General features: G+C 45.2%; 1 protein-coding gene across 4 annotated transcripts in view; it reads right to left on the minus strand.

The window, feature by feature from the left end:
- Nucleotides 1-27640, minus strand: part of MATCAP2 (microtubule associated tyrosine carboxypeptidase 2) — a 138855-nt gene that overhangs the window by 101983 nt on the left and 9232 nt on the right. Inside the window, exons 1-2 of one of the 4 annotated variants that reach the window (XM_073549995.1) lie at nucleotides 27216-27544; nucleotides 1536-2212 (exon numbers count right to left, since the gene is read on the minus strand). In XM_073549995.1, coding sequence (XP_073406096.1) covers nucleotides 1536-2212; nucleotides 27216-27240 — 702 coding nt within the window. In that variant the 5' untranslated portion in view covers nucleotides 27241-27544. Of the gene's footprint in view, nucleotides 1-1535; nucleotides 2213-27215; nucleotides 27545-27640 lie in introns of those variants that run through there. The other 3 variants (XM_073549993.1, XM_073549994.1, XM_073549996.1) reach the window with 3 other exon arrangements.

Consider the following 27640-nt stretch of genomic DNA (forward strand, 5'->3'; position numbering starts at 1 on the left):
ACTTTTTTTTATTTTATTATTTTTACATAACTAAGGGAGTGATAAAGGGGGGCTTGATTTACTTTTTTTTTATTTTGATTACTGTGATAGGGTCTATCACAGTGATCAAAATGAACCAATAGGAAAAATTTCCTATTATTGCCAGGTGCCAGCCGGCAGATCTTGGCGGGGGAACTGCGCATGCACCCACCATTTTCTTCCCGGAAGAGGACGCCGATGGCCGGGGAACATCACCGAGGGAGGCAGGAGGGTCTAAGGACACTAGAGGTACTGGGGGGCTTCGGGGACCCCATTTCTCTCTCCTCTGATGTGCTAGATCACATCAGAGGAGAGAGAAATTAAATAGGAAATTTGACTTTTTCCCAACTCTGGGGGGCGCTATCCCCTTATTTCTCAGCGCCATTAAAAAGCGGCACTGAGGCATAAGTACTCTTAACAGCCGTTGTTAAAAGGCGTATCGGCGGTCGTTAAGGGGTTAAAAAGTAACAGTTTGTTTTGGTTTTTAATTTCATAAATCAATAGTACACTTGAAATAAGGCAACTTTGTAATATATAGATTTGTTTCTTTCTCTGCCAGTACTCATCAGTCATTATCAAAATTCTCAATTCTGGAGTAAAATCTGTATTCAGTGAAGACAGATTGTTACATTACTGAGATAGGAGAAGGCAGATGAGCATTTCTGCTGAAGCCCTGCTATGTGTAGCACAAGTTATCAGAAGATCGCAGCTTCAAGTCTCCTATGGAGACTAGTAAAGCAATTAAAAAGTAGAAAAAAAAGCCTTTAAAAATATAAAAAAAAAAATAAAATATACAAAAGGTTAAATCATCACCCCTTTGCCCCATTCAAAATAAAACAAATATGAAAACTATAAAAATTCACATACTTCATATCACTGCGTTCAGAAACGCCCAATCTGTCAAAATATAAAAAGAATTAATCCGATCAGTAAACAGTGTAACGAGGTAAAAAAATTTTTATCTGCGCAACATTGCAATAAAATGCAATAATAGGCGATCAAAACACCATACCTACACCAAAATGGTATAAATAAAAATGTCAGCTCGGCGTGCAAAAAATAAGCCCTCACTCAGTCCAGAATCCCGAAAAATGGAGACGCTACGGGTCTTTTTTTGTCACCACTCAAATAAAAAGGAACCTATACATGTTTGATATCTGCAAACTCGTAATGACCTGGAGAATCATAACGGGGGGGTCAGTTTTAACATTTAGTGAACATGGTTAAAAATAAAATAAATAATTGTGGCATTGCACTTTTTTTTAAATTTCACCATACTTTGAATTTTTTTCCCATTTTCCAGTACATTATTTGGCAAAATAATTGGTGTCGTTCAAAAGTACAACTCCTTGCGCAAACAGCAAGCCCTCACATGGCCACATTGACAGAAAAATAAAAAAGTTATGGCTCTGGGAAGAAGGGGGACAACAACAAAGGAAATTGGCCCAGGGGATGAAGATAAAGGAAAGTAAATTTGCAAGAGAGTAAAAAAAACATTTTAAGGGTTTTATTAATACCTGTTTAAGAAACTTGTCGGAGGCATAGCTGTGCTTCACTAAGACGTTTGGCAGTGCAGGATTGGCATATTCAAACTGAGGATCATTTAAAAATGCAGACTTAAAAAACTTAATTTTCTCTTTTTCAACATTTAATGGCTTTATTGCATTTAATATACAAATTTTCTTCCCAGAGACGTCTTCCTTTGGCTTTGAGATTTCAGGCTCCTTTCCACTTGTTAGGCTGGAAAAAAAATGTCTCCTCCTGGTCTTGATTTTAGGCCTAAGTGAGAATCCTATGCTGTTTCCCGCCACAGAGATACTTTGTGGATACTTAGCAGGGGTCGCTCTTGCTTTAGAGTTAAAACTTGGCATGATCCTTCGGCCATACATCCAAGAGTTGTTCTGGGAGGAAGTGCAGGTTTTATGGAGCTCTTTGCCGCGTAATGTACTGGAAAGTTTTCCTCCTTTCCTACGTTTTTTGCTTTGTGCCCCAAAAGATTCTTTTTGAGGTTGTTGCTTTTTTCCCTCTTTGCCCTGCAGCTGAACGTTGTAACTGCTGGTTCCAGTGGTAAATGTGTCTCGCAAAACACTCATAGACCGCCCTTGGGTGTTTTTTGTATTCTCTGGATTGCACACTTTTTCCACATTCAGAACAGATTTTCGAGACAGTTCTTTTTTAGGCCAATGGAGGGTTTCTACAGGAAATACAAACACATAATTGGTATTTATATGCAAATAAATATAGAAAACATTCTTTATTAAATTGCAAAAAGGATCACAGGCGTGAATGCCGCACTGTTAAACGGCAGCGCTTTAATAGTGGTCTATTAGATGTGTCTAAATATTGATGGATGAGTGGAACTATTGCTTTTACTTCACTTATCCATCACCTAGGAGAAGGCAAGATTCCTGCTATTTTTTAATTGTGACTATATTAGAAACATTTTTCATCTCTTTTCACATAAAAAAGTGTCAACTGAAGCAATTATGCTTCCAACATGGCAGTGGAGCAATTATGTTCGTAAATTTAGTACAGTTAACAGCTTTGCAACCAATGACGGATATAGCATGACATGAGCGGGAGTCATTTTCTGCATTATGAAGTGCTATGTCTATCATGATGTTAAACTATCATTGCATGTAATCCCTCACTGCATCTAGCTCACTCTCTGATCTTGAACCAGCCACAGAAGAAGTAAGCAGGCTCCTTGCATCTTCTCACCCAACCGCTGGGCCTTTTCCTGAGAGAGAGATAACTTATCCACCACTTGCTCCCAGATCTGGTGCATTCTCTCCACCACAGTGTCAACACCTGGGCAGGCAGAAGGCTCCACCTGCCCTGAAGAAAATCGAGGATGAAACCCAAAGTTACAAAAAAAAGGTGACATCAAAGTGGCAGAACTAGCTCTATTATTTAAAGCAAATTCGGCCAAGGGCAAAAACGAAACCCAATCATCCTGATCAGCGGAAATAAAACATCTCAAATACGACTCCAAGGTCTGGTTTGTTCTCTCTGTCTGCCCATTGGTCTGAGGGTGAAAAGCAGAGGAGAAGGACAACTGAAATCCCAGCTTGGAACAGAAAGTCCTCCAAAATCTAGACACAAACTGAACTCCTCTGTCAGATACAATGTTCTCAGGAATCCCGTGCAAGCGAACCACCTGTTGCAAAAACAGGGGCACCAACTCAGAGGAAGACGGCAACTTAGGGAGTGGTACAAGATGAACCATCTTAGAGAACCTATCACAAATCACCCAAATAACAGTCATTCTTTGAGAGACCGGCATATCAGAGATGAAATCCATTGAAATATGGGTCCATGGCCTCCTGGGGACCGGCAAAGGCATCAACAACCCACTAGAGCGAGAACAAGATTTAGACCGGGAGCAAGTCCCACAGGACTGCACAAAATTCCTGACATCATGAGACAAGGTGGGCCACCAAAAAGAGCGACTCACCAGATCTCTAGTACCAAAAATACCTGGATGACCAGCCAATGCAGAGCAATGAACTTCAGACATCACTCTCTTCTTCCACTGGTCAGGAACATACAACTTTCCACTGGGACAACGCTCAGGTTTGTCCTCCTGGAACTCTTGCAGAGCAAGTCTCAAATCGGGCGAGATGGCAGAAAGAACTACCCCTTCGCCTAAGATGGTAGCAGGCTTGGTCACCACAGGAGAATCAGCCAAGAAGCTCCTAGAGATGGCGTCTGCCTTGACATTCTTAGTTCCAGGAAGAAAAGAGACCACAAAATCAAAACGTGTAAAAAACAAGGCCCACCTAGCCTGTCTAGGGTTCAAGCGTTTAGCCGACTCTAGGTAAATCAAATTCTTGTGGTCAGTGAGGACCACAACTTGATGTTTAGCTCCCTCCAACCAATGTCTCCACTCCTCAAATGCCCATTTCATGGCCAACAGTTCCCGATTCCCCACATCATAGTTACGTTCAGATGAGGAGGACTTTCGGGAAAAGAAAGCACAGGGATTCATTTTAGATGTTACAGGATCCTTTTGGGACAAAACAGCTCCTGCACCAATCTCAGAAGCATCCACCTCTACCTGGAACGGGAGTGAGACATCAGGTTGCCGCAAAACCGGGGCGGAGGTAAATCTTCGCTTCAGCTCCTGAAAGGAAGCAACAGCCTCCGGAGACCAATTCAACACATCAGCACCCTTCTTAGTCAGATCAGTCAATGGCTTGGCAATACTAGAAAATTTTGCTATACATTTCTGATAAAAATTAGCAAAACCCAAAAACTTCTGGAGGGCCTTCAAAGAAGTGGGCTGAACCCAATCATAAATGGCCTGTACCTTGGCCAGGTCCATTTCAATAGTTGACGGAGACAAAATAAATCCCAAAAATGAAATCCTCTGTACTCCAAAAAGGCATTTCGATCCTTTGACATACAGGGAATTCTCCCTCAAGATCCGGAACACAGTCCGAATATGTTCCACATGAGAATCCCAATCCTTGGAGAAGATCAAAATATCATCCAGATAGATAATCAAAAATTTATCGACAAAGTCTCGGAAAATATCGTTCATGAAGCACTGGAAGACAGAAGGGGCATTAGTGAGCCCAAAAGGCATCACCAGGTACTCAAATGTCCCTCCGGAGTATTAAACGCCATCTTCCATTCATCCCCCTGCTTAATGCGGATAAGATTATACGCCCCCCTGAGGTCAAGCTTGGTAAACCAGCAAGCACCTCTAACTCTAGAGAATAGATCCGAAATCAGGGGTAACGGATACTGATATTTAATAGTAATTTTGTTGAGGGCGCGATAATCAATACAAAGCCTTAAAGAACCATCCTTTTTGGCCACAAAAAAAAAACCGGCACCTAAGGGTGAAGAGGATGGTCTAATATGACCCTTCTCCAACGCCTCCTTAATATAGGATCGCATAGCCTCGTGCTCGGGTACAGATAAATTGAAGAGCCGAGCCTTGGGAAATTTACACCCCGGGCTCAGTTCAATTGCACAGTCATAACTCCTATGAGGAGGCTAGGATGCAGACTCATTCTCACTAAATACATCATAAAAGTCCGCCAAATAGTCAGGAACATCATGCGACTGAGGAGAGGTGGAAAAAACCGGAGTCTCACTAAAGGCACACAGACAACCCCAACTCACCACAGACACAGATTTCCAATCCAAAACTGGATTATGAATTTGCATCCAGGGAAACCCCAGAACAACGGCATCATGCAGACCATGCAATACAAAAAATCTGCAATTTTCTTGATGGTCTGGGGCGACCTGCATGACCACCTGGGTCCACAGTAAATGTGTGTGCACAACGTTTCTCTCGTTTAGGGCAGACAGAAATAATATGCGAGGCATCTCCACAGAAAAAACACAGCTTATTACGCCTTCTGAACTCCTGACGTTGCACCCTAGACAAAACTCTATCACATTGCATAGATTCAGACGTCTGTTCAACCGGTGGCAACACCTCTCGTGCAATCCTGCGTTCACGTAAACGCCGATCAACCTGAATGGCTAATGACATAGAATCGTCCAGACCAGAGGGAACAGGAAATCCCACCATAGTATCTTTTACGGCTTCTGACAAACCCTTCCGAAAGAGAGCAGCCAAGGCATTATCATTCCAGGTAGTAAGGTCCGCCCACTTTCGGAACTTTTGACAGTACAACTCTGCAGAATCTCGACCCTGGTTCAATGCCAACAGGGTCTTTTCAGCCTGATCAATAGCATTAGGTTCGTCATACAACAACCCCAAGGCCTGAAAGAATGCGTTCACATTAGTCAGAATAGGATCATCTGGTTTCAAAGAAAACTCCCAATCCTGGGGATCGCCACGCAGCAAAGAGATGACAATTTTAACCTGCTGCGCGGAGCTCCCTGATGAGTTAGGCTTCAAGGCAAAAAATAATTTACAATTATTTTTGAAACTCAAAAATTTAGATCGATCCCCAAAAAATACATCAGGTGTAGGGATCTTTGGTTCAACAGCATGCGAACGAGCAAGGTAGGCGGAAATTCCCCGCACTTCCGCAGCGAGCTGCTCCACACGATCAGACAATTGCTTTATCTCCATTGAGAGAAAAAAAAAATTCCCCCTACGGCCTCAGAGATATAGAGGAAAGAATATACACACTCTCTTTTTTTTTTTTACACACAATTCTTCCCTGCTATTGAGTACCCTAGGATCTGCGGTATGGCGGGTGATTCTGTTATGATTGAGTCACCGTTGGAGGCAAAAACAGAAATGCTAGCTAAGTCCAGAAAACCGGAGAGGTTGGCAGCTATCGGATTGCAGACCCCTGAACCTATCAAAACAACTAGCAGTAACCGTGGGGGGTTCCTACGATGCCCTAGACCCCTCGATCACAGCCGGAGGACTATATAGCCTAAAGACAGAAAGGGAAATCTAAACTGCCCCAGAGCAGACCCTAAAGCAAAAGGCAGCCCCCCACATATAATGACGGTGAAGCAAGAAGAAAGAACACAACACAGACAGAAAGATAGACTGAGCAAAGACGGGGCCCAAGCTAACTAGATAGGAAAGGACAGGAAGGCTGCTGTCTGCAATCCGTGAAAAACCCTATGAAAATAAGAGCCAACAGACTGACAGTGAAAAAGGCCCTGAAGACGCTAGGCTTCAAAAAGACTATGTCAGTACTCAGGAATATTCTGAAGACAGAGCAACTGGCAAAAGGAGATTCAGCTCACCCCAGCAGGGAATGGCAGAATCCAGAAAAGCAAGGCAAACAAAAACAAAACACAAAAGCTAAAAGGCAAAGCAGAAAACTTAGCTTTAGAGGAACAGGAATCAGACTGGTCTCCTAGAAGTCCACAGAGAAATCACCCGCAGGGCAGAAGGGCGTCGGCAGCCTTATATCCAGTCCGTGACTCCACTCAGCCAGTCATCATCATTAGGCTCAGGTGCCTGATAATCAGGCTCATTACCTTCCTTTACCAGAATAGGGAGTTCACCAGACCTCAGTGACGAAGGGGAAAATGAACTCACAACAGGAACCTATCACCCCCCCGGTGTTTTTAAGTAAAAGAGCCACCTTGTACAGCACTAATGCTGCATTCTGTCAAGGTGGCTCTTTTATTTAGCGTCCCTTCCACTGCCGAAATAATTGTTTTTAAAATTGGTCAGACATACCTGATATTTGTCAGGGGGCAGGCCTTTCCCTCTCTGACAGAGACGCCTCACATACGTCAGTCATGTCCTGCTTTTGAATTTGGCGCCGCCTCCTCAGCGTTCATTTCTTTTTCTGGTGCCTGCTGCACCGCTGCCCTGCTTAGCTCCGCCCCTACTGGTCACATGGTGCTGAAGTAATCACAGGTCCTGCTTGCACCCACTGCTCTGGTGAGCTCCGCCCCTACTGGTCACATGGTGCTGACGTCATCACAGGTCCTGCTGCACCACTGAAAGAATATTACTGCGCAGGTGCAAGAAAAAGAAATGAACACTGCACCTGCGCTGTAATATTCTTTCAGTGGTGCAGCAGGACCTGTGATGACTTCAGCACCATGTGACCAGTAGGGGCGGAGCTCAGCAAGCATTGGTGCCAGCAAGGCCTGTGATGACGTCAGCACCATGTGACCAGTAGGGGCGGACCTAAGCAGGGTAGCAGTGCAGCAAGCACCAGAAAAAGAAATGAACGCTGAGGAGGCGGCGCCAAATTCAAAAGCAGGACATGACTGACGTATGTGAGGCGTCTCTGTCAGAGAGGGAAAGGCCTGCCCCCCTGACAAATATCAGGTATGTCTGACCAATTTTAAAAACGATTATTTCGGCGGTGGAAGGGACGCTAAATAAAGAGCCACCTTGACAGAATGCAGCATTAGTGCTGCACAAGGTGGCTCTTTTACTTAAAAACGCCTGCAGGGGGTGACAGGTTCCCTTTAAGAGCATGAGAATTAAAAGTTTGAAAATTGTGAAATTTTTGCCAAATTTCCGATATTTTCACAAGTAAACAGTAGTCATATCAAACAAATATTACCTTATCATTAAGTACAATATTTCATGAGAAAACAGTCTACAAATTAGTGAGATCTGTCGAAGCGTTCCAGAGTTATTACCTCATAAAGTGACACTGGTCAGTTTTAAAAAATGAGGCTCAGTCATTAAAGTACAAATTGGCTCGGTCCTTAAGGGGATAAATATACAAAGAAAAACAATATTAGGTCTTGTTCTCATGTTCCTCCCTTGATTCTGGTGTTCTGTTCTGTCACAGGAATAGAAAAAAGTCGAATTAACAAGATTGATGGCAGATCCAGGGCCTTTGGGGTGTGTCAGGTCTCTGTCATGATGTCAGTCACTTTAGCTGGAAAATATTACATTGCGTTGCACAAATTTTCCAATACATATGTCTCAATCTGCAACAGAGCCTCGAACAGTGCAATATTCAATAGAACAGAACATAGAAACCAAGTCGGCACTACACAATGATTAGGCTGTGTTCACACACAGCGTTTTTTTAGCGGTATTTTTAGCGGTTTTTCCAATAAAACCGCTAAAAATAAGCTTCCCATTCATTTCTATGCATTTTGCACTTTTTGTGCACATTGTTGCGTTTTTTACCGCAAAAAAATCCCATCGCGGTAAAAAACGCAGCATGCTCATTAATTTCACGGATTTTTCAGAGTTTCTGGCTAGTTCTATGCGTTTTGAAAACGCGCGGAAAAAAAACGCATAAAAACAGCGCGTTTTCTGCGCAAAAACCGTGCAGAAAAAACGCACGGTTCCTGGGAAGGGAGTCAGGTTTTTCAGCAGAAATTTTCTGCTGCGTGTGCACTTAGCCTTAGCCTTCAGAACCGTTCATTCATACGCTAGCTTCAAACAGAGCAAAAGAAAAATTGGTGTTGTCTAAATCCCAGAAGCAGAAATATATACAGTCCAATGCAGGAAGAAAGGGATAGCAGCCACTGGTAATACGAAAGGCTTTATTATCTTTAAGGAATAGTACAAAAGCAATATATAAACCCACATAAGAAAATGAGTGCAAAAAAAAGTCTCAAAATATTGAATTTTATTAAATATATTTAAAAAAGTTTTTAAACAAACAGACAAAAAAGTACAAAAACAAAATGTTCCTAAGATGGTACCGGACACACGTGCAAGGTATTTGCATCTGATTTCTCCAAGGAGTTTGTGGTCCAGACGATGTGCCAAATGTCAGGCTGGGCGCTGTCCTATCTCAAGAGGTGAATGGGGAAGAGCACCCCAAAATGTATCTCAGCCAGAAGTTGTCTACCTGAGAGAAAAATTACTCCATAGTGGAGAAAGGGGAGGAAGTTCAGACTGGTGTCAGACCATGCACCACTGAAGTGGATGAGGGAGAAAAAAGGGAACAGTGCCTGAATGATCAGGTGGTTCCTTGCACTTCAGGATTACAACTTCCATGTGGAGCATAGGCCAGGGAAACTGCATGGCAATTCTGTTGCTCTGTCGAGGATCCACTGTTTGTTGGCAGATGGTGCTAAGCCTCCCGGCTTTGGGCAGAGGGGTGGGTATGTAGGATGGCCGCCAGAGGAGTCCTTGAGGGGAGAAATGTGTCATTGCGGCTATTATATACGATGATGTGAGCTCGGGAGTATGCTTCAGCATGTATAGTGCTGAAAGTTATTTGGGCCATTCCAGGGCCTGGTTTTACAAGCGGTCATAAGAGATGGGTGGGAATGGACGTTCACATATCCTAACCCCAGGGGCGTGGTTTGGCTAATAAAATGAATGACAAATGTCTCATTCAGTGTCTGTGGCTGGAGGTGTGGAGACCTTCACTGTGTGTGTGTGCTAAAGACATTGACCTGGGCGGGTGGACCCGCACTACTATATGGACTGTTTTATTTTTTCTGTTTGCGTTTCACTTTGTGCCAGTAAAGGCTGTTCATTTGTTTTAGCTATCCAGAGCAGTTTACACAGTGTTTATAAACTAGCCTGGACATTTAAACAACATTGCTTCCTGTGCCTACCTCAACCACAGCCGAGTACAGACTCCTACAGTATTCATCCATGGATACTGAGGAATTGAGATCAATAATTGACAGACCACTGAATCTCATATTCTTAGGCCCTGTCACACATAGCGACGCACCAGCGATCCCAACAATGATATGACCTTGTCAGGATCGCTGGTGTGTCGCTACATGATCGTTGGTGAGCTGCCAAACAGGCAGATCTCACCAGCGATCAGGACCAGCGACGACGCGGGTAACAAGCGCGCACATCGCTTAGTTACCTGCTGTGTACCTTAGATACCAGGGTGCTGGCGCTGGGAGCTGGTATCCAAGGTAAACAGCGGGTTTCTAAGCGCTAATATTAAGTGTGTAACAGTACAGACACAGAGGGCTAATGGATGTATAAAGCATGTGGGAACATGATGCGGGGAGCCTGGTTATGGTAAAAACTTTTGACTGTGCCACACAGGGATAGATTAGGTTAATGTGTTGAGGCGGTAGGCCAGTCTGAATAAATGCGTTTTCAGGGCACGCTTAAAATTGTGGGGATTGGGGACTAATCGTATTGACCAGGGAAGTGCATTCCAAAGAATTGGCGTAGCACGTGTATAGTCTTGGAGACGGGAGTGGGAGGTTCTGATTATTGAGGATGCTAACCTCAGGTCATCAGCAGAACGGAGGGCGCAGGTAGGATGGTATACTGAAACAAGGGAGGAGATGTAGGGTGGTGCTGAGCCATGGAGAGCTTTGTGGGTGAGGGTAATAAGTTTGTACTGGATTCTGGAGTGGATGGGTAGCCAGTGTAATGACTGGCACAAGGTAGAGGCATCGGTGTAACGATTGGCGAGGAATATGATCCTGGCAGCAGCATTCAAGACAGATTGGAGGGGGGAGAGTTTGGTAAGAGGGAGACCGATTAGAAGAGAGTTACAATAGTCGAGACGAGAATGAATAAGAGAAACTGTAAGAGTTTTTGCGGAGCCAAAAGTAAGAAAAGGTCGAATTCTAGAAATGTTTTTGAGGTGCAGATAACAAGAGTGAGCCAGTGATCGTATGTGAAAAGTTGGGCTTGTTTAGCTTAGAAAAAAGCCGCCACAAAAAAAATAGAATTAGACTTACCGGTAATTCGGTTTTGAGAAACCTTCCACGACAGCATAGGAGGTTGTCTCCACGCCCTAAAGGGGGACAGGAAGCACGAGAGGTTCAAAGGTCCTTCCCACCTCCCTCTCACCAGCGACTTATAACTGATCACCATAGCACCGGTTACCTTAAGATTCTCAGAGTTTTGCCCAAGAATACAGGGAGGGAAATAGTGGTGTCGTGGAAGGTTTCTAGAAACCGAATTACCGGTAAGTCTAATTCTATTTTCTCTAGCAACCTTCCACGACAGCATAGGAGGCATAACAACCTATACTGCACTGGGGGGGGGGGACAACGGCCTGAAGAACTTTTCGGCCAAAGACTAGATGCCTGTTGGACACAAGGTCCAACTTCTAGTGTTTAGTAAAAGTATGTAAGGAGGACCAGGTTGCTGCCTTACAAATCTGCTCTGAAGATGCACCTGCCCTCTCAGCCCATGAAGTAGAGGTAGATCGTGTTGAATGCGATTTGATCCCCGTAGGGGGAGTGATGTTCTGCGCCAGGTATGCTTTGGAGATGGCCTTCTTAATCCAATTGGCAATGGTGTTCTTTGCTACCTTTTGTCCCTTTTTTGGACCAGAGGTATGGACGAATAGGTTGTGGTCGATTCTATAGGGCTTGGTACACTCTAAGTAGTGGAGAATTATGCGCCTTACGTCCAACGTATTAAACCTCTTCTTTAGGGTTTGCTGGGTTTTGACAAAATGAGGGAAGAATTATATTCTGTGATCTATGGAAGTCAGACACAACCTTTGGTAGGATCGATGGATCAAGGGAAAGAACTATGGAATCATCTCTAGCTGTTAGGTAGGGTTCCCTGATTGAGAGAGTTTGAAGCTCTCCTATTCGCCTTGCTGAGGTTATTGCTATAAGGCCTGTTTCACACATCTGTTTTTCCCCATCAGTCAAATCCGCCGTTTTGAAAAAAAAACGGATCCACCATTTTTCTTGGCGGATCCGTTTTTTCCCCATTGACTTGTATTAATGGCGGATCTTGACGGATGGTCATCCGTTCGATCCATTTTTTTACGGATCCGCTAAGATTTTGCCATCCGCTGAGCGGACAGGACGGACAATGAAACGTTTTTTTCCCCAGCCGGATCCGCATTTTCTATTGCGCATGCCCGGGAGAAATGCCTGTGTCGGAAAATTAACCCTAAACAGAGTTCTGGTGTCTGAAAAAAATTCTCTCTCTTTAAAATTCTTCCTTCGCCGGATCCGTTAAAACAATGGTCCGGTGCCAAACGTTGTGGTCAGTACAGGAACGGATCCGTTGTCCACCATTTTAGCGGATTTTAACTGTCGGAAAAAACTGATGTGTGAAACGCAGATAAGGAAGGTCACCTTACAGGAGAGGAGCTGAGGATTACAAGATAGCAGGGGCTCAAAGAGGGATTGAGTGAGTCCCGTAAGTACCACATTCAAGTCCCATGGTGGAATAGCAACTAGCCTTTTTGGATGTAGCCTAGTGGCTGATGTAATGAATCTTTTTATCCATCTGTGGTTGGCCAAGTCACAGTCGAACATGGAGCTTAATGCTGATACCTGTACTTTCAGTGTGCTAGGCTTTAGACCTAGCTCAAGCCCCCTCTGTAAGAAATCCAGAATACGGGAAATGTTAGGGTTTTCTGGGTCAGGCAAATCTGGCAGACACCATGAGGAAAACTTTTTCCATATTTTGCTATAAATAGCAATGGTGACCGGTTTCCGAGATTTCTGGAGGGTTTTTATTATTGCTTCTGATAGCCCCCTGGCCCTCAAGATCTGGGTCTCAGTAAACAGGCCACTAACTTCATTCCCCGGAGGTTTGGGTGATGTAGAGGGCCCTGCAAGAGAAGGTCGTCTTCCAGGGGTAGGAGGAATGGCCCGTCTACCTGTAGTTCTGTAATTAGAGAATACCAGCTCCTCTTTGGCCATAGCAGGGCTACTAGGATGGTTTGGGTCCGATCCTCCCGGATTTTCCTCAGGGTTGCGGCAAGGATTGGGACTGGCGGGAAGGCATACGCCAGACAAAACCTCCACTTGTGGGCAAAGGCATCTACCCCCAGGGATCTGTCCCTGGGGTTCAGGGAGAAGTAGTTTCTCACTCGAGCATTCTCTCTTGAGGACAGGAGATCCACCTCTGGAAGGCCCCACCTGTTGACCAGCCTCTGAAAGATTCTTTTGTTTAGGCTCCACTCGCCAGGCTGGATGCTTTTTCTGCTCAGGAAATCTGCTTAAAGATTGGAGGTACCCTTTAGGTGGACTGCTGTTAGAGAACGGAGGTGTCTTTCGGCCCAGCAAAATATTCGGCCTGAAAGGCCCTCTAGGCTGCTGGATCTTGTGCCACCTTGGTGTCTGAGATGGGCCACTGTTGTTATATTGTCCGAGTAGACTCTGATATGATGGCCCTGGGCTAGGTGTCTTGCTGCCAGGAGAGCTTCCTCCACAACCTTCAGCTCCCTGAAGTTTGAGGATTTTGTACTCACTTTCTGGCTCCACAACCCCTGGAATGGTTGTCGGGACACTACGGCTCCCCAGCCTTTCTTGCTGGCGTCTGACTTTACTGTGACAAAGGGGATCTGGGACCAGTTGATTCCCCTGCACAGATTTTTGTGGTCCATCCACCATGCTAGTGAAGCTTTCACTTTTCCCAGGGTCTGGACTCTTTTGTTCAGGCAGGTGAGATCTCTGTTCCAGTTTCCTAAGATGTGAGACTGAAGTATTCTGGAATGGGCCTGCGCCCAAGGCACTGACTGGATGCAGGAGGTCATTGACCCTAGTATGGACATGGCTGACCTGAGGGTTGGTGACCTCTGTTTCCTGAAACTCGAGATCTTTGATATTATGGACCTCTGATGTTCCTCCGGAAGGAAGGACATTTGTTTTTTTGAATCTAGGAGGATTCCTAAGAATTTTATCTCCTGGGAGGGTTGGATCTGTGACTTTTTTATATTCGGGATCCACCCCAGTGATTGGAGAATACCCAGGGTTTGAGTCACCTGGTTTTCCAGGGTCAGGTAGGAAGCTCCTATTATCAGTAGGTCGTCCAGGTAGGGCACAATGCATATGCCCTGGCTTCTGATGTGGGACACAGCTTCCGCCATAATCTTGGAAAATACTCGAGGGGCAGAGGATATCCCAAAGGGAAGCACGTTGTACTGATAGTGCCTGATTTCTGTACCCTGACGGATCGCAAACCTTAGATACTTCCTGTGAGAAGGATGTATGGGAATGTGGAAATAGGCATCCTTCAGGTCTATGGTTGCCATGAAGTAAGACGGCCCTATCAGAGGAATGGCGGTCTTTACCGACTCCATCTTGAATCTGCGATATGTGATGTGTGTTGAGGCCTTTCAGATTTATTATTATTCTTGCCTCTCCTGTGGGCTTTTTCACTAGGAACAGTCTGGAATAATGCCCTCTTCCCTGTTCCTCCACATGGACCTGAGAGATGACGTTTGATTGTAGAAGGAGCTGGATGCCGGATTTTAGTGCTGGAGTCTCCCGAGGAGGAAGGGAGGTAACTCTTAGACCCCGCGGGGGGGAGGTTTCGAGTTCTAGCAGTAGGCCCTCCTTGATCACGCTGAGGACCCAGGGGCTGTTGGAAATCAACTGCCAAGAGTGAAAGAACCTCGAAAGCCTTCCCCCCACCGGGGTCGAGTCATTGTTTTTCTTGTGGCTGTTGCTGCTGCTGCTGGGGGACCAGGATGTTCCTGCCTTTCCCTTTAGCATAACTCCATCTTCCCGTCTTTCCCTTCCCTCTCGGCTGGGATGGCTAATTCTGGGGGGTTCGAAAAAGCCGCTTTTTTGTTGTCCTTTGCTCAGGAAGCTCCTTTTTATCTGTGGCCTTTTCAAGAATTTCATCTAAGGCCGGGCCGAAGACATGTTCACCCTTGAAGGGTAACGAGCAGAGTTTAATCTTGGAGGTCACGTCCCCGCTCCACATTTTAAGCCAGGGGGCCCACCTTGCAGAATTGGACTTTACCATAGCCCTGGCAGAGGTGCGGATCATCTCCATTGATGCATCCGCCAAGAAGCCTGTAGCTCTCTGTAGTATAGGAAGGGAGTTAAGGAGGTCACCTCTTGAGGTTCTCCGAGAAATATCATAGAATCGTAGAGTTGGAAGGGACCTCCTGGGCCATCTGGTCCAACCCCCTGCTCAAAACAGGATTCGCTAAATCATCCCAGTCAGATGTCTGTCCAGCCTCTGTTTGAAGACTTCCATTGAAGGAGAACTCACCACTTCTCGTGGCAGCTTGTTCCACTCATTGATCACTCTGTCAAAAAGTTTTTTCTAATATCTAATCTGTGTCTCCTCCCATTCAGTTTCATCCCATTGCTTCTAGTCTTTCCTTGTGCAAATGAGAATAAAGTTGATCCTTCTACAATGTGACAGCCCTTTAGATATTTGTAGACAGCTATTAAGTCTCCTCTCAGTCTTCTCTTTAGCAAACTAAACAATCCCAAATCCTGCAACCTGTCCTCATAAGACAGGGTTTGCAGACCGGTCACCATTCTAGTTGCTCTTTTCTGAACTTGCTCCAGTTTGTTGATGTCTTTTTTAAAATGTGGTGCCCAAAACTGGACACAATTGTAACAACCCTGCTGGCATCAGTGCATGGCCTTCCATCCACCGCACACCAACTTACTTTCTGCTTCAAGCCATGCTGTGAATTCTGTCTGTTGCCAGCTCTGTGCCTCTGCTCTCCATGTTTCCAGACTGTGTGTATAGGGGGGCGGCGCCTGAACTCTCTGGTTCTTATACAGTCAGGGTGCACCTGTGTAATATGTCCCTGACCAATCACCTAGAGCCCTTGACTATTTAGTTTTGCCACACCCACTGACCTTTGCCTGTACAATGTCTATACTCAGTTAGTATCTTGCTGCTGAGGAAGCCAGGCCCTGTTCTGTGTATCTCCTTCTCTGTAGGAATACTCTTTGTCTCGCTTTGTACCTTGTCCGCCTGCCAGGAGGCAGAATATCCTGGCCCTTGAGTCTTGTTCCCAGTGCCTTGTCTGCTTTCTGTCCGCCTGCCAGGAGGCAGAATATCCTGGTCCTTGTGTCTTTGTCCCTGTGTCTCTGTCTGAACTCAGTCTTACCTCTGTCTGTCAGTCTCCTTGTTTGTGGTTCCTTCTCTGCCGTGTCTTTCCTTGTGTCCTCCCTGTCTGTGCATCTGCATCCTCGCAGCTTTATCTGTGCATCTGCACTCTCGCAGCTTTATCTGTGCATCTGCACCCTCGCCGCTTTATCTGTGCATCTGCACCCTCGCAGCTTTATCTGTGCATCTGCACTCTCGCAGCATTATCTGTGCATCTGCACCCTCGCAGCTTTATCTGTGCATCTGCACCCTCGCAGCTATATGTGTGCATCTGCACCCTCGCAGCTTTATCTGTGCATCTGCACCCTAGCCGCTCTGCCTGCACGGCTCTCTAGCCGCTCTGCCTGCACGGCTCTCTAGCCGCTCTGCCTGCTCAGCTCTCTAGCCGCTCTGCCTGCTCAGCTCTCTAGCCGCTCTGCCTGCTCAGCTCTCTAGCCACTCTGCCTGCTCGGCTCTCTAGCCACTCTGCCTGCTCGGCTCTCTAGCCACTCTGCCTGCTCGGCTCTCTAGCCGCTCTGCCTGCTCGGCTCTCTAGACGCTCTGCCTGCCCGGCTCCCTTGGAGCTCAGCCTACTCCGCACTCCTGTGGCTCTGCCTACTCCGCACTCCTGCGGCTCCCACCTATGTCCATACCTGCACCTCCTGTGTGAACAGGTCCAAACCTGTTCCCTCATATTCCACTTCTTCCTGCCTATATCCATACCTGCACCTCTGTATGAACATGTCTAAACCCGTTCTCTCATATACCACTCCTGCTAGCCCTGTGTCTCAAGCCGTCACCCGCCTGTCCTGTGTCTCCAAGCCGTGCCCGCCTGTCCTGTGTCTCCAAGCCATGCCCGCCTGTCCTGTGTCTCCAAGCCGTGCCCGCCTGTCCTGTGTCTCCAAGCCGTGCCCGCATGTCCTGTGTCTCCAAGCCGTGACCGCCTGTCCTGTGTCTCCTAGCTGTGCCTGCTTGCCCAGTGTCTCAGCCGTGTCTGTCGTGTCTACCTGCCTGCCTGTCTATAGCTTCTGTCAAAGTGACTTGTCCCCGAGTGGGACCAGCAGCCACAGCCAGACACCACCCTGGAGTGGCACCCGACAGCTATCTGCCGCACAAGCCTGACCTCACCATCAGAGGCTCCAGTGAAGACCGAGGTAGCTGTCGTAGTCACGCCCCTTCCAGGGTAGTCTGGTTTGTGGCACAGTGGGGCCACAAACCCCCCCGGCTCACGCCAGTCAGCCAAGGCGGGAGCGTGACAACAATATTCCAGATGAGGTCTGATCAAAGAGGAGTAGAGGGAAATAATGACTTCACGTGATCTAGACTGTATGCAATTCTGTTAATACATCCTAGAATTGCATTTGCCTTTTTTGCTGCTGCATCACACTGTTGACTCATATTCAGTCTGTGATCTATTAGTATACCCAAGTCTTTTTCACATGTGCTGTTGCTTAGTCCTATTCCTCCCATTCTGTATATGCTTTTTTCATTTTTATTGCCCAGATGTAGTACTTTGCATTTTTCCCTGTTAAAAACTATTCTGTTAGTTGCTGCCCACTTCTCCAGTTTATTTATATCTTTTTGAATCCGCTCTCTCTCTTCTCTAGTATTAGCTATCCCTCCTAGCTTTGTGTCATCAGCAAATTTAATCAGTTTACCCTCAATTCCTTCATCTAAATCGTTGATAAAGATGTTGAACAATACAGGGCCCAGGACAGAGCCCTGTGGTACCCCACTTGAGACATTCTTCCAATTGGATGTGCAGCCATTTACGACCACTCTTTGGGTCCGATCACTAAGCCAGTTATGAATCCACCTAACAGTTGCCTTGTACATTCCATACTTAGTCATTTTTTCAATAAGGATTGTATGAGATACTTTGTCAAATGCTTTGCTGAAGTCAAGATATACTATATCTACAGCATTTCCTTGATCCACCCAATCAGTGATTCCGTCATAGAAGGAAATTAAGTTAGCTTGACATGACTTATTAGTTACAAACCCATGCTGACTCTGTTTAATCACTTCATTCTTATCCAGTTACTGACATACATGTTGTTTAATAATTTGTTCAAAGATCTTTCCTGGTATAGAAGTCAGACTCACCGGCCTATAGTTGCCTGGGTCCACCTTCTTCCCCTTTGAAGATAGGAACAACATTTGCTCTTCTCCTGTCTTCTGGGATTTCTCCTGTTCTCCAAGAATTTTCAAAGATTATGTTGAGGGGTTCAAAAATTTCTTCTGCTATCTCCTTCAGTACTCTGGGGTGTAATCCATCTGGACCTGGAGACTTGAATTCATTTAGGTTAGCTAAGTGTTTCTTCACTATCTTTCTGTTTATAGATATCCTGGATTCTTCTATTCCCTTAATAGGACAGTGAAGAACAGTTGATGTTACATTTCCTTTCTGAGAGAAAACAGATGCAAAATAGGAATTTAAAAGTTCGGCCTTCTCAACATCCTGTCTTACCATTTCATCATTTTCATCCTGTAAAAATCCTATAGCATCTTTGACTTTTCTTTTACTTTTGACATATCCCCAAAATCCTTTATTATTGCTTTTGACATCTCTTGCAAGCCTCAATTCATTGTCAGCTTTAGCTAATATTGATTTGTGCCCTGCAGGTTCTGCAGACAGCATTATATTCTTCTTTAGATATGCCTCCCCCTTTCCATCTTATAAACATTTTTTTCTTCCTTTTTAGCATGTGCTTAAGTTCTGTGTTCATCCATCCTGGCTTCCTTAAATGCTTCCTATTCTTCCCTCTTTTCGGAATTGTTAACAATTGTGCTTTGAGAATTTCATTTTTCAAGATTTCCCATCCTTCCTGGTCATTTTTGTCTTTAAGGATATCCAGCCATTTGATCCCTCCAATTCTCTTTCTTAACCCCTTAAAATCTGCCTTTCTGAAATCTAACCTTGACGTCTGAGTCTTCACAGGTCTTCCTCCTCTAGTTATCCAAAATTCTAAAATAGCATGGTCGCTACCTCCTAGGGTCCCAGCCACTTTTAACTCCTCAAACATTTTCTCCCTGTTTATAAGGATTAGATCCAAGGTAGCAGTTCCCCTTGTTTTCTCCCCTACCTTTTGGAAGATAAAGTTGTCAGCAAGAGAGGATAAGAATTTCCTTGACCTGTTAGTTTTGCCTGAGAGAGATTCCCAACAAATGTCTGGATAGTTGAAATCTCCCATGACAACTATGTCATATTTTTTGGAGAACTTGGCCATTTGATGCATAAAGAGTTCATCCATATCTTCAGCTTGCACAGGCGGCCTGTAGTAAATGCCTACAATGGTGTCCTTTCCATTGTTCTGTCCTTGTATTCTTACCCAAACAGTTTCCACAGAACTCCCAGTCTCTGAAGCTTCAATCTCTGTGCAGATATACGCGTTTCTAACATACAATGCGACACCTCCTCCTCGTTTATCAAGTCTGTTTCATGCAAATAAGTTGTATCCTTCTAGTCTTGTATTCCAATCATGTGTATTGTCCCACCAAGTTTCAGTGATTCCAATGACATCATATTTCTTTTCCTGTGTTAGTAGTTCCAATTCTCCTTGTTTGCTGCCCATGCTTTGTGCACTAGTATAGAAACATTTTAGTTTGTGATTGGTTTCTCTTTCTCCAATATTTTTATTAATTAGATTCTTTTGTCTGTTCTTTGTTCTTCCTCTCTAGTTCCTCTATCCATTGGAAGAGACCTAGAGATGCATGTGGACGCAATTCCTGACTTTAGGGAAAAGGCAGAGGTTTCCCAGGCTTTCCTTAGGAGGCTCTCTGCTTTACGGTCCATCGGGTCTCTAAGCTGGGACACATCATCAAATGGAAGGACCGTCTTCTTCATCACCCTTGCCACCTGGACATCAACCTTCGGGATGTCCCATTTAAACTCCTCTCTCTCAAGGGGAAATCTATGCCTGAGTTCCGAAGGGGCCGAGTAGTGATTCTCTGGGTACTCCCATTCCTGAGAGATCATATCTACTATGCTCCTATGTACTGGTAAACCTGTTCGTCTGGGTCCCTCAAATCCCCCGAACATGCGGTCCTGTGCTGACTGAGTAACGGGTTCATCCTCTAGGCCCATGGTGGCCCGTACTGCACTGACCAGCTCCTCCACATATTCCGCGGAAAGGAGGTATTTCCTAGTTTCAGCCAATTTAGATGTTCCCGGTTGTTCCCAATTTTCGGAGCCTGAATTGTATGACCTCTCTGATTCGGACTCCGAGTCCTTTAATTGAATTTTAAGTATTTTGGGGGATGGTGAGCCTACAATCTGAGGAGGTGGAGGTGGCGGAGGAGGGGACAGGGCGGCTAAAGAGGTCTGAACCTGATGAGTGACAAGGCTGCGGATCTCGTCAATCAATGACGGGTGCTCAGCCCTGACCACCCTGTCCGTGCAAGCTTGACACAATTTTTTCACCCAATTTGAGGGAAGTTTTGCACTGCATATGGCACATTTGGCCAACTTGCTGGTGGTATTGGTGCTTTTGTGGGCAGACTTTTCTCCCTATTAAAAAGGGGGAGAAGTATTTTGAGGACCTCTATCCCAGGACCGCACCACTAGGACCCACCCCAGGTACACTTACTGTGGCTGGGGCAGCGCTGGGCTCTGCAGACACATGGCAGGAAGAACCGTTCATGCTGACAGGGGATTTCGTCTTACCTGTCGGCGTCTTCCGGCGGGTTAATAAGGGGTTAACCCCGCCCTCAGCGCAGGCTTTTCATTTCCCCCTCCTCCTGCCTGGGTCCCGGAGCAGGCACAGCAAGTGCTGAATGGGGGCCGCCATGACAGGAAGTCGTCACACATACCCCAGAAGTGACCGCACGTGACGTCACTTCCGGGTCACCGCACGGCGCGCAGCAGGAGGAGGAGAGACCGGAGAGCTGCGGGAGGCCTCTGGTCGGGGATCACTGGCCCGCTTTACTCCCCCTAGGGGAGCGCGGGTTGGCCAGGAAGGTCCCGTGTTCTAAGAAGACGGGAGCAGTACGGAGGAGGGGAGGCAGCGCCGCCGACCACCACTGCCCGGCTTGAGGATTACAGTTACGCTGCAGCAGCCGGCCATACAGCATACCGAACCTCTCCATGCCCCATGGGGGACAGGAAAGACACTGGTGAGAGGGAGGTGAGAGGGACCTTTTAACCTCTCGTGCTTCCTGTCCCCCATTAGGGCGTGGAGACAACCTCCTATGCTGTCGTGGAAGGTTGCTAGAGATATAAGCCCTCACATGGCCATATTAACAGAAAAATAAAAAAAAATTATGGCTCTGAGAAGGGGAGTGAAAAACGAAAACGCAAAACCAAAAATACCTCTGGTCACGAAGGGGTTAAAGGAACATAATGGCTGCTTAAATCAGCCTGTATATGCTGGGAAAGATGTAGGCTCGGCATGCGAGCATAAAAAGGCAAGGACACGATCTTTGACATAAAGGTCGTAAGAAGGTTAACTTTCTGTCTTCAGGAATACATCACTCCCCTACCTCCCAATGTCCTGCTTGCCAGAGGATAATGTGCTCATGATGATTGACAGTTTAGACCAACTACATGGCTGCTCCCCTAGCCTAAATTGTGCACTCTCCAATGCTGTAGTCAGAAGCAGCTATACCTCTGCACAGGGGCAATCCAGTGATTCACCCATTTTCAGGGCAATACTTACAAAACCTATAGCAAAGATTTGGGCTGAAGCCCTGCTATGTGTAGCACAGGTGATCAGATGATCTTAGCTTCAAGTCTCGCAAGGAAACTATTGAAGCAAGTAAAAAGTAAAAAAAAAATGTTTTAAAAAATATATAAAAAAGACATAAAAGTTAAAATCACCACTCTTTTCCCATTCAAAATAAAACAATAAAAAAATACACATATTTTAGATCGCTGCGTTCAGAAACACCCTATCTATCAAAATATAAAGCAAATGAATCTGGTCGGTAAACGGCGTAACAAATTACATTTTTTGGTTTGCTGCAACATTGCAATAAAATGCAGAAATGGGCGTTCCAAACATCATATCTACCCCAAAATGGTATTCATAAAAACGTCAGCTCGGCGCACCAAAAATAAGTCCTCACCCGACCCCAGATCACAAAAAATGGAGACACTACTAGTCTCGGAAAATGGCACCTTTTTTTCCCCCACTTAAATAAGAAAGAACCTACACATGTTTGGTATCTGCATACTCATACTGAGCTATATAATCATAATGGAAGGTCAGTTTTAGTATTTAGTGAACATGGTAAATAAAAAAAAAAAAAAACAATCGTGGAATTGCACCTTTTTTGCAATTTCACCACACTTGGATTTTTTTACCCCATTTTCCAGTACATGATATGGTAAAACCAAAAAAAAAAAAACAAGCCCTCACATGGCCATATTGACGGAAAAATAAAAACGTTATGACTCTGTGAAGAAGAGGAGGAAAAAATGAACACAAAAAACGTAAAATTGCAAGGTGGTGAAGAGGCAGTCTACTACTGGACAACCCCTTATTAACCCCTTAGTGGCAGAGCCAATTTGCAGCTTAAAGGGCACCTGTCACCCCCTCCAGGCATTTTTAAGTAAAAGAGCCACCTTGTGCAGCACTAATGCTGCATTCGGTCAAGGTGGCTCTTTTACTTGGCCTCTGTTCCACCGCAGAAATAATCGTTTATAAAGTTGTTCCAAAATACCTGAATTTTGTCAGGTGGGCAGGACTTTCCTCCTCTGCCAGACGCCTCTCATCCATCCTTCCTTTCAGACCTGGCGCCGCCTCCTTAGTTTGCGTTTGAAAGTCTGGCGCCTGCGCTGTACTGTATGTTAGGGGGCATGCGCAGTTTGCGCTGCCCGACATGACCAGGCTGTCAGATAAGATCTTGGCCTTTGATCTCGCGCGGCCTGAGATCCCGCCCCACAGTCGTTCATGATTTATCCACACTGCGGGGCTGGGATTCTCGGGCATGCGCAGTGGTGATCTGCGGCACTCCGCCTCCCGGAAATCACTCCGCCTCCTTCTTCCTACATTGCTTTGTCAGCCTTGTAATCATCTGCCCGAGAATCCCAGCCCCGCAGTGTGTATAAATCATAAATGACTGCGACAGGCCAAGATGTTATCTGACAGCCTGGTCACGTCGGGCAGCGCAAACTTCGCATGCCCCCTAACATACAGCACAGCGCAGGCGCCAGACTTTCAAAGGCAAACTAAGGAGGTGGCGCCAGGTTTGAAAGGAAGGATGGATGAGAGGCATCTGGCAGAGGAGGAAAGTCCTGCCCACCTGACAAATTTCAGTTATTTTGGAACAACTTTATAAACGATTATTTCTGCGGTGGAACAGAGGCTAAGTAAAAGAGCCACCTTGACAGAATGCAGCATTAGTGCTGCACAAGGTGGCTCTTTTACTTAAAAACTCCTGGAGGGGGTGACAGGTGCCCTTTAATGACCAGGCTAATTTTTACAATTCTGACCACTGTCACTTTATGAGGTTATAACTCTAGAACGCTTTAACGGATCCTGCTGATTCTGAGAAGGTTTTTTTGTGACATATTTTACTTCATGTCAGTGGTAAAATTTCTTCGATATGACTTGCATTTATTTATGAAAAAAACAGCAATATGGTGAAAATGTTTAAAATCTTGCAATTTTCAAACTTTTAATTTTTATGCCCTTAAATCAGAGAAATATGTCACAAAAAATACTTAATAAATAACATTTCCCACATGTCTGCTTTACATCAGCACAATTTTGGAACCAAAATTTTTTTTGTTAGGAAGTTATAAGGGTTAAAACTTGACCAACGATTTCTCATTTTTACAACAAAATTTACAAAACCATTATTTTAGGGACCACATCACATTTGAAGTCACTTTGAGAGGTCAATATGACAGAAAATACCCAAAAGTGACACCATTCTAAAAACTACACCCCTCAAGGTGCTCAAAACCACATTCAAGAAGTTTATTAACCCTTTACGTGCTTCACAGGAACTGAAGCAATGTGGAAGGGTAAAAAATTAACATGTAACTTGTTTTTTTATAAACATTTTACTTCAGAACCAATTTTTTTTATTTTCACAAGCGTAAAAAGACAAAAATGAACCACAAAATGTGTTGTGCAATTTCTTCTGAATATGCTGATACCCCATATGTGGGGGTAAACCACTGTTTGGGCGCATGGCAGGCCTTGGAACAGAAGGAGCGCCTTTTGACTTTTTCAGTGCAGAATTGGCTGGAATTGAGATCGGACGCCATGTTGCGTTTGGAGAGCCCCTGATGTGCCTAAACAGTGGAAACCCCCAACAAGTGACACCATTTTGGAAACGAGACACCTTAAGGAACTTATCTAGATGTGTGGTGAGCACTTTGAACCTCCAAGTGCTTCACAGAAGTTTATAACGTAGAGCCGTGAAAATAAAAAATCATATTTTTTCCACAAAAATGATCTTTTCGCCCCTAAATTTTTATTTTTACAAGGGTAGCAGGAGAAGTTACGACCCCCCAAAGTTGTTGTGCAATTTGTCCTGAGTAAGCCCATACCCCATATGTGGGGGTAAACCACTTTTTGGGCGCACGGCAGAGCTCAGAAGGGAAGGAGCGCCGTTTGACTATTTCAATGCAGAATTGGCTGGAATTGAGATCAGACGCCATGTTGCGTTTAGAGAGCTCCTGTTGTGCCTAAACAGTGAAAACCCCCCAAAAGTGACACCATTTTGGAAACTAGACCTATTAAGGAACTTCACAGAAGTTTATAACGCAGGGCAGTGAAAATAAAAAAAATCATTTTTTTCCGCAAAAATTTTTTAGCCTGCTATTTTTTATTTTCACAAGGTTAACAGGAGAAATTGGACCACAAAAGTTGTTGTCCTGAGTACACTGATACCCCATATATGTGGGGGAACCACTGTTTGGGCGCATGGGAGAGCTCGGAAGGGAAGGAGCACCATTTTGTAGACTTTGATGGAATGTTCTGCGGGCGTCATGTTGCGTTTTCAGAGCCCCTGATGTGCCTAAACAGTAGAAACTCCCCACAAGTGATCCCATTTTGGACACTAGACCCCCCCACGGAACTTATCTAGATGTATGGTGAGCACTTTGAACCCTCAAGTGCTTCACAGAAGTTTATAATGCAGAGCCATGAAAATAAAAAATCATTTTTTTCCACAAAAATGATTTTTAGCCCCCAATTTTTTTATTTTACGAAAGGTAACAGGAGAAATTAGACACCCAAAGTTGGTGTGCAATTTGTCCTGAGTACGGTGATACCCCATATGTTGGGGTAAACCACTGTTTGGGCACACGTCTGGGCTTGGGAGGGAGCACCATTTGACTTTTTGAACGCAAAATTGCCTGGAATCAATGGTGGCTCCATGTCACGTTTGGAGACCCCTGATGTGCCTAAATAGTGGAAGCCCCTCAATTTTTGCTCCAACCCTAACTCCAACACCACTAACCCTAATCCCTAATCCTAACCCTAATCCCAACGATAATCCTAATTCCAACCCTAACTCTAACCCTAACGGAAAAAAGAAAATAAATATATTTTCTTTATTTCATTATATTTCCCTAACTAAGGGGGTGATAAATGGGGGGGTTATTTACTTTTTTTTTTTTATTTTGATCACTGTGATAGGGTTTATCAAAGTGATCAAATTGTACGTTGTATGAATGAATGAAATCTGCCGGCCGGCAGATCTCGGCGGGTGCACTGCGCATGTGCCCGCCATTTTCTAACCGAAAGAAGATGGCGGCGCTCATGGAGGGGGAGCACGCGGGCCGAGGACCACAGGACCACCGGGAGGTACCTGGGGGGGTCAGGGACCCTATTTCTCTCTTTTCTGATGTGCAAACACATCAGAGGAAAGTGTGATCACATCAGAGGACAGAGAAATTAAATGGCGCCTCTGACTTTTTTTTGCGGTCGCCGTTATACGGTTAATAACGGCGATCGCAATAGCGGGGTTGGTAAAAACCAACCCGAATCATGTTCTCTGGGGTCTCGGCTACCCCCAGCAGCCGCGACCTCAGAGAAAATCCGACTCTGGTGGGGCACTATACACTTTTTCCACAGCGCCGTTAATTAATTAAAGGCGCTGTCGTTTAAGTACCCTTAACTACCACCGTTAAAAGGCGTATTGCGGTCGTTAAGGGGTTAAAGGGGTTCGCTGTTGGAAACAAGTTATCACCAATCTACAGGACAGGTGATAACCTATTGATCAGTGGTGGGCTGACTGCTGAGACCCACACTGGCAGAACGTGAAACTTTTACACTCATTAGATTGCGGTGGCATTGTTCCATTCATTCCCTATAGGGCTGTTGAGAGCCGCACTTAGCTTTTTGTGGAAGCCCTTTAGTGACTGAATGGACTCGTGGTCGGGGTACCACACAGCTGCTCCATTCTAATGGTGGTAAAGGTGCGCCATGGGGGATAAAATCTCACCATTCTGTTAATTGGTTTGGGCCCAGGAGTTGGACCCTCACTGTTCTATCAGTTATCACCTATCCTGTGGGTTGGTGATAACTTGTTTTCACTGGAAAATCCCTTTAACTAATAAAGTTCCCTATATAAAAGAAAAAAAAAAAAAAACAACCTTCCAGGCTGGCGCCCTTATCGCGATGTTGGCACTGGGTCTCCCACCAGTCACGTGACATTCTTGTCATTCCATGACATTTTTTCGCTTTTATATGGGGCACTTTAGTAGTTGAGAAGGAGTGGTCCAATAGTGGACAACCCTTGTAATATGAAAAAGAAAGCAGAGGTCGGTTCAGCTGAAACATTTTACCAATTAATACAAAATGTATAAAAATAAAAAAAATACATAAATAAGAAATAAATATGGAAAAAGTAAATATACATAATTCTAATCTATAGAGGAAGTAATCTCTGTGTGAATAATATATGATGGTGGCAGACCGCATACTAAACGTATAGTTCGGACGCTTCTGCTGCACTGCGTCAGCCGAGAAACGTCTGTGCAGCACATAAACACTCAATAGAGAAAACGGCCTGAAATGCACAAGCAGAAAACTGCAGGTGTGAATGAATGGTTATCGATGAGCCCTCGCTTGGCTAGAGCAGCATTCTTACTCACCGGTTACGCAGATAGATTCCAGCATTTTGCCACCCCTGCTCCTTGCCAGCTGTGCTGTGTGTGATGGGGTGCTGTGATAGCTGTGATAGGATCATTAGTGTGAGTGCGGCCAGTGGTCCAGCATTTTGCTGTATACAGACATTTGGATGATGGGTTTGGTCACCGTGGTGCAGTGCATGAGAATTCCTGGTTTATTTCCAAGTGACAGACGGAGAGCCGGGCTCTCTCTCCTTGCATTCAGCCTGTGGCTATTGTTCCTCTCCTGGTGACAGCAGTGGCGGAGCGCTGTATTCTCTACCTTGGTCTCCATGACAACAGCTGCACTACGTCACACATCAAATAAAAAGGAATTCATTCCAGAGCTGAACTTTACAGGCGGCCAACTCCCACCAATCCCAGATCAGGTAGTATGATGAATAGCTATG

Source organism: Dendrobates tinctorius, unplaced genomic scaffold (genome assembly GCF_039654945.1).
Source record: "Dendrobates tinctorius isolate UK_male_01 unplaced genomic scaffold, ASM3965494v1 ptg000162l, whole genome shotgun sequence".
Lineage (NCBI taxonomy): Eukaryota > Metazoa > Chordata > Amphibia > Anura > Dendrobatidae > Dendrobates > Dendrobates tinctorius.